The 9,942-nt window shown below is 29.3% G+C and overlaps 1 protein-coding gene across 1 annotated transcript; it reads left to right on the top strand.

Moving 5' to 3' along the window:
* Nucleotides 1–367: 367 nt before the first annotated feature.
* On the top strand, nucleotides 368–6,730 carry LOC105156944 (endo-1,3;1,4-beta-D-glucanase). Its single transcript, XM_011073216.3, has 8 exons — nucleotides 368–572; nucleotides 3,189–3,338; nucleotides 4,152–4,173; nucleotides 4,559–4,685; nucleotides 4,774–4,864; nucleotides 5,475–5,564; nucleotides 5,649–5,749; nucleotides 6,472–6,730. The coding sequence occupies exons 1-8, from the start codon at nucleotides 524–526 to the stop codon at nucleotides 6,610–6,612; spliced, it is 771 nt and encodes a 256-aa protein (XP_011071518.1). The 5' UTR covers nucleotides 368–523; the 3' UTR covers nucleotides 6,613–6,730.
* The last annotated feature ends 3,212 nt before the right edge of the window (nucleotides 6,731–9,942 follow it).

The raw sequence follows: 9,942 nt of genomic DNA on the forward strand, positions 1-9,942 counted from the left end.
GCAAGAAATTTATATTATCGTTAATGATATTATTTTTTATATAGTAAATTAAAAGTATTCATATATTTATATATATATGTGTGTGTGAGCGCGCGCGTGCACATGCACGCACGTGGGTATGTGTTTTTATATATACTCTATAAAAATTGTAAAAAATTAATTTGGCCTCTTTAATGTTCTTTCACCAACGTTATTAATGCACCGTTATTTTTCTTTTTCAATAGAATACGTTACATTTATATCATAAATATTTTGATCTTATCTAATTAATGTTAGAGATTTATTTCGGTTTTTAAGTTCCATATATTCTAACTCTTGTAATAAAATTTTACATGTGTATAATATTTTGCCCCAAAAATTGCGAAAATCAGGGGACCCCAAAATGTTTGTACGGACTTATAAATGTTGTTTGCCATTGCGATTCTCATTCCAAGCTCCCATTTTTATTTCGTCTTCCAATTTTTCCTAGGAGGAAGTATAAACTTCCTCCGGCACCTTTCAAACTCATAAGATCTTATTAATTATGGCGGAACAACTGTTGTTCGTCGCTTTGATCGTAACGATTATTTCAGGTGCGTCCTTTTAAATTGACGGAGTTGGGTAACTTTCATAATTAATTTTAAAATTCATAAGAAAAATATTTGCAAATATCTCGATCAATTATTCAATTACATAGAGCTGAGCTTTTCATAGATGAGCATATTTAGGTATAAATGCATTTTTAGTTCTGTATCTGGCTTTTTCTGCGCTTTTATTCATTTAATGATTTGGAAATTTACCGCAACTTTTTTATAGTTAGTTATATTTAATTTAATTTAATTTTGACTTGCTAAATAAAATCAGATCGCAAGTACATTGCCTCCAAATTTTAGAAAATTTGACTCTATTAATGATTTTTATTGATAATAATTTATTTGCAAAAAAATCAATAAAATAAATGCATTACACTTTTGTATAATATTATTTATCTTAATTAGAAAAATACTTTATATCATTTTTTTCTTAAACTTTTTAGCTTAGGGGAAAATGGTTTACTTATACGTAGGACTTACCTTACTCAGGTTCATAGTTTAATTCTAAGATTCAAACCCAGAATTAGACCTAAACACAATAAATATTATTAGACCCAGGCGCAGGTTTGGATCCATTAAAAAAAATACAGATTAGGTTTGGGTTGGGTTTTTACCCATCAATATTCATGGGTCTATGTACTCAGTTTGGACCCAATATATATGTTTATTTTTGTTCCTAATCAGTTAGATTATTATTTATAAATCGATCTACCTTCAATTGAACAAATATAATAAACTTAAGACATCATAACATTATTTATCATGTAATTCTTTAACCATATACATTAACAATGAATAATTAAATAGCTAGTTATGTAAATATATTATCATGCTGGATATATTTTTCAATATCTTGAGAGGCAATAATGTTTGCTTGAATAGTTGAAGTTACAAAATTTTTTTTATAATATTGAATTCGATTTCTATTAAATATATAGATTTAGTATTTTCATAAGATTATTTTGTAAATAATATAATAAACAAAATATTCAAAAGAGTTACTTATTAATTGGTCTCAATGATTCCAAATTTATTTTAAATTATGGGTAGCAAGAAAGAAATTTAATTTTGTCATTATAAATTGCAGAAAAAATGGGTCGGAAAAAAACTAGGTCTAGATCTATCCGGACCCGAACACTAGGTCTACTCGAGTCTTAACCCATGGGTCTTGAGTTTTTTTTTTCGGTAAAAGGGTTTTGAGTTGCTTTAATGGATTGAGTAGGGTTTGGGTAATTTTAATTGAATTTCTTTTAAATTTAAGTTTGAGTAGGATTTTACCTTACCTATTAACAGACCTATTTGTACGTTTAAATTGAATAATATAGTATAAAAATGTAAATGAAAAGCCGTAAGATTTTAATCTAATTAAATAGCAACTTTTTCAATGCAAATTTGTGCAACATATATAAAAAACTTTATATAATTGCTAATATTGCTAATTGCATATTATCATAAATAAGTAGCAATTGAAATTGTCCTAAATTAAAGTCTTAGGCTCGTTTATTTTTTATTATTAAGTTACATAAGTAAAACAATGCGATGTTTAGTTCTTTAAATTTGCCTATTATTAATTTTAATTCTTTAAAAAATTTGTCCATTTTAGTTTTAGCCCAGTAACTTTAAAAATTGCTTAGTTTTGGTCCTTTGATGTCGGACAATTTTATATCTACACAACTTTTCAAGAGCAATTTTAATTCATATATATCCATTCATTTTGCATCTCGTAGCTAATGCTCGCCTAGAATGGACTATTAGCCTTTATCATCAAAAGGACAAAAGAGTTATAAATTAGGCTAAAAGACCAAATCTACGTAAAATTGATAGATAAAGGACTAAATCTAATATTGTCAAAGATAAAGACCAAAATAAATTCAAACCAATATCAGTGGACGAAAATTTTCTTTTTTCCTAAGATAATACACTCAAGTAACTCTGTATTATGGACATGTGTTTATATCTATGAGCCTGGTATTATTGTTTATATTGTATAACTCAACTTAAACAGTCTAAGTAAACATAATATATATAATACATAGATTCACTTTAATCATGTCGCTCAAATTAGAGGTGTTCAAAATTCGATAAACCAGTCAAGAATCGATTGAACTGTTGGGTTCTATGGAATACTAATCAAATTTATTCATTTTTTTTAATTTCAATAATTCGATCGGTAATGATTTTGTAGTTCAGGTAACTGCATTAATTGAATTACCGAAATTAAATATATATATTATATTATAATTCTATAAAATGTATATTTAAATTATATATACTTTTTTTTTGATAAAATCATAAAATGATAGTTTTTTTTTTTCTAATATTCGATATTTTGGATTTACAATCAAATTGAACCAAAAATAATTCGATTATACCGAACGGAACAGGCTTATTTGGTTCAATATTCCATACACCATTTTGATATAGTGAAATTTTAATTAATCAAAAACTCAGTTCAAGTCTCTTCGATTAACTGAACTAGGGGTGTAAATGAGTCGAGCTCGCGAGCCGACTCGACTCATCTGCCACTACTAAATCGAACTCAAATTATTCATACAACAAAGTAAACGGGGCCGCACAAAAACCAGTGATTGACGTGAAGTAGCACCTTGTTTGCAGGTGTGTCAAGTCATCAATGCACTGATAATCCTCCAACTCTAAGCGCAACCAGAGGAGCAGGAAAAGTGCAAGAACTTGGAGGTCTCAACTGCTACGTTTCGGGCTCTGCGGATTCCAATTTCTCTGTCATTTTGATATCAGATGTTTACGGTATACACTGCCTATTTTTCTTTAAATTTACACTCGTCTTCTTTTGGTTACGGTTCAACTCATATTTGTCCAATGAGTTATATTGTGTATACCCTATTTTTCTCGACTAAACTATCATTATAACGATGAAAACATACCTCCTCACATGTATTAATATGGGAAGATATAAAAAGATTTATTTGATTTGCAATATATTAGGAATAAGTTAATTCAGGTGAATAGATTTTTATCCAATTTTTTTTATTAATATAAGTAGATTCGATAAATTTTAACTAACGAGGGAACTTATTTGTTATACGAAAGCAAACTTCGAGGGTAGTGGATGTAAATTTTCAAACTACATGAGATTTATGTGTAATTACACCAAATTTTTTAGAAGGAGGGTGTAATTATCCTTGTTTTAGTTATATGGATTAACTAGAAAAAATATGATTTTTCGTTACGATTAATTACTGTAGCCGAAAGAAGAATACCGTGGCAAATACAAATCAACCACAACTTTGCAACAACCATTAACCGTTGTTTCTATAAGTGTGTCTAAAACATTAGCCATAACCAAAACCATTGTAAATGTTTTGGGCTATGATTAAAAATCATGGCGAATATTGATTAATCGTGATCTTGTTAACCGTGGTTAATAGTATTTATTTTCAAGTAATCGTGATCTTGTTAACCGTGGTTAATAGCATTTATTTTCAATGATTTTTAAGCTATCGTCATTTATAGTGTAACGAAAACTCAAATTTCTTTTATAGCCATTCGATGCTCACATTTTACTTAATTTATGTATTTTTTCCTTCTCATATTATGCAGGATATGAGGCTCCTCACCTGAGGTATTCCTCTATCCTAATTATGTCGCAATTTTGGTAGTACACAGTTCTATAAGATGAGGATTCAATACATTTAGTTCTATATTTTATACAATTTTCAAAATGATTCTAAAATTATAAAAATTCTACACATTTAGAAAATTCGGCACATTTACTTCTCTATTTTAAAGGATTTATGTAACTAATTAAATGTGTCGAGTTTTTTTAATTTTAGAATTATTTTAAAAGTCTCGTAAAGCATAGGACTAAAACAATCTAATTTTTTCCATTTGAAAATCTCGTAAACTGAATGACAAAAAGTGTCGAACTCCTATCCTAAAAAGTATAATTTGAGGTACTGTGATGTTAATGTAAATCTTATACTCCAATAATTGCGACAACCACAAAGGATGCTTGCGGACAAAGTAGCTGCAGCTGGATTTTATACTGTAGTTCCAGATTTCTTTCGTGGAGATCCATTCGTAAATGGGAACCCTCATAAGCCTTTCCACATTTGGTTTAAACATCATGGATACGTGAGTTAGCTATCTTTTCAACTTTTTCAATCATTCTCGATCTGCTCGAACTATACTTAAAGAAATAGCGTTCTTCTTTTGTATATAGGATCAAGGCTTTGAAGATGCAAAAGCCATTGTCAAAGCTATAAAAAGAAATGGCATAAGTAGGATTGGAGTTGCAGGATTTTGTTGGGGAGGTTAGTTTTATTTCTTTACAATAAATTCAGGCCACAAGTTAAGAGGTTTCATCTAGTTCTAGTTTTTTGTAAAATTACTCCAAATGTTTCTGATGCCGCTCACGATTTGATCCGTACCCCATTGCTCGAGGTATTGTCCATTATAACTTTGTATGAGCTTTATGGTTTTGTCCTGAAAGGGCCCTTTCACAATAGAACATTAATCGAGTCGCAAGCCGCATCATTTCATGTCGTCTGTTGGAATGAGGCCATGTGTCCGCCCTAAGTTCCTCGTCTGGAGGGCTGATAATGTAAGCAAACGTCCCACATTGGTTGCAGACGAGAAGCTTGAGTGAGTGGTTTGTAAGCTCTGATGCCTCCTCTCCCTAGCAAATGCGCCTTTTCAGGACAAAATCACGAGGCTCATGCGAAGTCAGAGTGGAGAATATCTAGCGCAACGGGGCACATATCGAATCACAAGCTGCATTAGTTTCCCATTTTGTTTAGGGATAATTACACATCCGCTTTTGAAATTTGGTGTAATTAGACATGGATTTTATGCGAATTGAGATATTTTATCTAGTAGTACTCTGACGTTTGTCTTCCTCTAATAAATGGGATATTGTTTTAGGTAAGGTTAACGTGGAACTCACGAAGCATGCCTATATCGAAGCCGGGGTACTGCTGCATCCTTCAAATGTATCTATACAAGATATTCGGGGTAAAGATATTTATTCACTTATTTATTTTAGTTGTCATTATATATTATAGAACTTTATTGATTGAAATTTGATAATAAAAATAGGAGTTAAGGTTCCAATTTCAATTCTTGGAGCTGAGATTGACCAATTTTCTCCACCAAAGCTTGTGAGAAAATTTGAAGCTGTTTTGAAGAAAAAACCCGAGGTAAGAAATTTACATAAAGTTTATATTTATTTTTAAATTTCTTTCACTTGGGATCATCGGTTTAATTTGTATTATTAGTTATATAATTAAATTTTTTTGGCATTTTAAATTTGGAATTTTTAGGGTTGTAAAATAAACGTTGTGATTTTAAGACAAAATTAATTGAAAAAGTGACATCATAATTCCCAGCCAACTTGAATAATTCCAACCAATTTATCCTAAAATTGTGAAATTAAAAAAGGTGAAGGATCATTTTATAACCCTAACAAATTATAGGGCTGCTAAAAGCGCCAGATGCCTATGATTATAGGATTAAAAATACATTTGAGTTTGGGATCATCTATTTACGTTCTCTTTTTCTACTTCAAATTAAATGTTTTTTTCTCTATTGTTAAACATACATACTTTCATCTATTCTTCTTAATTAGGGTAAAATTACCGCCACCCCTTGCGAGATTTGGTATAATTATGAATACAGCCTTATTGGGCAAAATCTTACATCGACACCCTTGAGTAAGTTACACAGAGATCTCCTCAATAATGTATTTTTAATATTGCAAAGAGTATACAATTATTTATATAATTAGACCTGACTGTAGAAGGTGTCGATAGAGTTTATCTTTATTATTATTTTAATTTTATAGTCAACTTCATATATGTATATACAAGGTTTTATGCTCCAAATGAAATACCATGAAAGTAACGGCGATTTTCCTGATTAGGTTGATAGCTTTGTGAAGATATTTCCCGGAGTTCAACATGGGTGGACTATAAGGTACAACGATGATGATAAATTAGCTGTGAAGAGCGCAGAAGAGGCTCACAATGCCATGTTGCATTGGTTTATTAAGCATCTCAAATAAATTCATCCGCAAACTTTCTTACTTCACTTATTTAAAGAAAATCTCCAACTCGTCGAAAAACGAAAAAAACACATTGTCTAATGAGTAATTTATCTTGATAAAACACATTGCAACGTAAGTTGGTTATTCTCAATCGCTACGTTGTTCAAATAATTAAATAGACTCGGGGTAGGATTTTATTATAAAAAACATTAACATCCGCTAATATGATCATAAGCATTAGTATTCATGTCTTAAAACATGCATGCGGTAGAGCACAAAACGAAGCTCAAAATCAAACAACAAACCTACATAACAAGTTTTATCTAATCTAGTTTCTCTTACTCAACGATTGGAGTGTAATAATAGGTGAATAAATAGACCACATCGTAAAAAGATCATGATACAAATATATAATTATCAATTAGATTTTGTCCTCAAATAGTATGTATGATGTCAAAGGAGAAGGATGGAGATTTTTAAGAAATCCACAATTTACATCAAAGATGCGCCTTCAATGATCCGCTTAGCTAATATATGAGTAAACCTAGGGATATTGTCGTCAACAACGTAGTAAAATAATGAAATCAATTTGTTTAATCAGAATATATATATGCATGGATGTTCAACATGCATATTAAGTAAAAATGATGTCAGGATTACGTGCGTAATTTGTGTATAACATAAATATATTATGTAATACTGGCAAATAATATTTGTTTTATACATAGTTTTTTTCTTTTCTTTTTGGGAGAATTATGTGATTTATGTAGTTAGTTCCTACATTTGAAAGAATATTAAATGGTCATGGCATGTCGAATTAGAAAAAAAGCGCTTTTCAGTTGTAGTACTGCGGCAGGCAGTTTCATATTGTTGGATAACTGTGCCATAATATCAAAATATGCTTTTATGTTATCCTTTGCTTTGAGCGATATATATTCCTTCGTCGATTCTACTAAATCAATCACCTTATAATTTTAATACTTTCTAGATCAAGATATTAATACACTTATTCATCATAACAAATTGATTAAAACAGCGTGCAGTCCACATGTTCATGTTGTGTTTAACAAAGCCAATTGAGATGGAATAATATTACAAAATGAAGTAAAATATATTTGTTGCTATTCTCTTACATAAATTATTGTTTTTAAATGTACTACGAAATAAGTAATTTCATTACAACCTTATGCAATCTTACAAACATGCACGTATCATTCAGGTGCCAAATGAAAATATAATACTAGAAGAAAAACATGCTCATTTTTTATTTATGTTACGAGTTTACATAATTTGATTCAACCACATTAGGAAATTAACATAAAACAATTCATCCCATCATTGTTTCTTTTACGTATTTACTACACGCACGTGCTTATGGATTTATTTGTTAATTATAGTAGTGGTTGTCTTAATTAGTATTGAAAACACATTAAGATTGAAAAATAAATTCGCAAAATATATACATATCCATATATAAGTGATTACATTTATTACAATATTATTTTACGTACTAGGTAATAAATCTGAACTCTTTCTATAATAAAAGTAAGCAAAATATTATTGCATTGAACATATATTTTCAAATTTTAATTGCCTGATTCCTAAAACTATAAAACATGCATAGTTAAAGAAGAGAGACTAAAGGGATTTACATATCAAAATAACAATGATTTCCAAAAATTCGAACATTCTTTTTAGAGGTTAAAATAATAGCAAAATATTCAGACAAGAAAAAACTTTATTCTTTTTTCTATTTTTTTTATAAATATGAGTAATATGTAATTAATACAACTTAAATACATATGTTAATAATATATCAACATTATTTTCATATCTAATATATATGTCATACGAATAGAACCAAAAATCATCTGTACAATATTAATTACTTTGTATGACAATCTTTGTTTGTCGCTCGTATATAAGTATCATATGATTGGCTCATTAAATGAGGCACTCGACTCATTTTCGGATTTTATTTGTTCATTCGGAACTATAAAATGGTTCGAGCGCCATGATAAATCTATACTATTTATTAAAGACGTGATATAACTCCTAGAGTAATTAACTTGAATGACAAAAATACACATAAACATATTAATTTATTTACAAGATATCCATTTATTTTAATCAATTAACTCTTTCAATACTTTTGTTTTATTCACATTTTAATATTATTCTATTTATCAATTTTAATTAATTATTTATCTTGTATTTAATTTTCTTTTTATTTAATTAGACAAAAAGTATAAAAATATTTTATATTGCGCATACATATTGAGTTTGTTTCGACTGTTAATATAAATTAATTTTTTAATATTATGATAAAGTCTATATGCTTAATATTTTTTTCTCACGAGCACATAAATATTGTTTTTTATTTTTTATTTTTTTAAATTTTCCACACTCTTGAGGTGCCCAACTACTAATTTTATGAATAGAGCTTATAATGTTCTTGCTCAGGTTGATAGCTTTGTGAAGATATTCCCGGGAGTTTCACATGGGTGGACTATAAGGTACAACGATAACGATAAATTGGCTATGAAAGCTCAGAAGAGGGCCACAATGACATGTTGTGTTGCTTTATTAAGCATCTCAAATAAATCCATTTCCAAACTTTCTTACTTCACTTATTCAAAAAAAATACAGCTCGTAATGAAAAACGAAAAAGACACGTGGAGAAGTCTATTGAGTAATCTGTCATGATAAGAGGCGCCGCAACTTAAACTTATTATTCTCAATCGCTATGTTGTTCAAATGGTTGAATAGACTCTGGGTTCAAGGAGTTTAAGATCAAAGACATTCACATCCACTAAAATGATCATCATAAGCTCTCTTCATGTCTTAAAACATGCGTTAGAGCACAAAATTGAGCTTAAAATCAAATCAACTAATCTACATAACAAGTTTTTTCTTCTCTAGTTTCTCTTACTTAATAATAGGTGATAAATAAGATCACATCATAAAAAGATCATGATACAATCATACAATTAGCAATGAGATGCTATCCTCAAATATTATGTATGATGTAGAAGGAGAAAGATGAAAATTTAAGAAATCCACGATTTACGTCAAAGATGCATCTTCAAAGATCCATTTTAGCTAGTAATTTTGATTTTACGACTAAACCTAGGGATATTATCGTCAACAATGTTAACAAAAAAGCAATTTGTTTAATTAGAATATATGCATGTATATATGTTCAACCTGCATATTAAGTAAAAATAATGCCAGCATTGCGTGCGTAATTTGTGTATAATAGAGATACATATTGTGTAATACTTGCAAATAATATATGTCCAATACGTTGTATTCTTTTCTTTTCTTTTTGGGTGAATTTTGTAATTT

The sequence above is a fragment of the Sesamum indicum genome, linkage group LG3 (genome assembly GCF_026168435.1).
Source record: "Sesamum indicum cultivar Baizhima isolate 11 linkage group LG3, ASM2616843v1, whole genome shotgun sequence".
Lineage (NCBI taxonomy): Eukaryota > Viridiplantae > Streptophyta > Magnoliopsida > Lamiales > Pedaliaceae > Sesamum > Sesamum indicum.

Coding starts and splice junctions, on each gene's coding strand:
- LOC105156944 (XM_011073216.3), top strand. CDS start 524: ATGGCGGAACAACTGTTGTTCGTCGCTTTGATCGTAACGATTATTTCA. Junction 4,686..4,773: donor GGTTTAAACATCATGGATAC/GTGAGTTAGCTA, acceptor TTTTGTATATAG/GATCAAGGCTTTGAAGATGC. Junction 4,865..5,474: donor TGCAGGATTTTGTTGGGGAG/GTTAGTTTTATT, acceptor ATATTGTTTTAG/GTAAGGTTAACGTGGAACTC.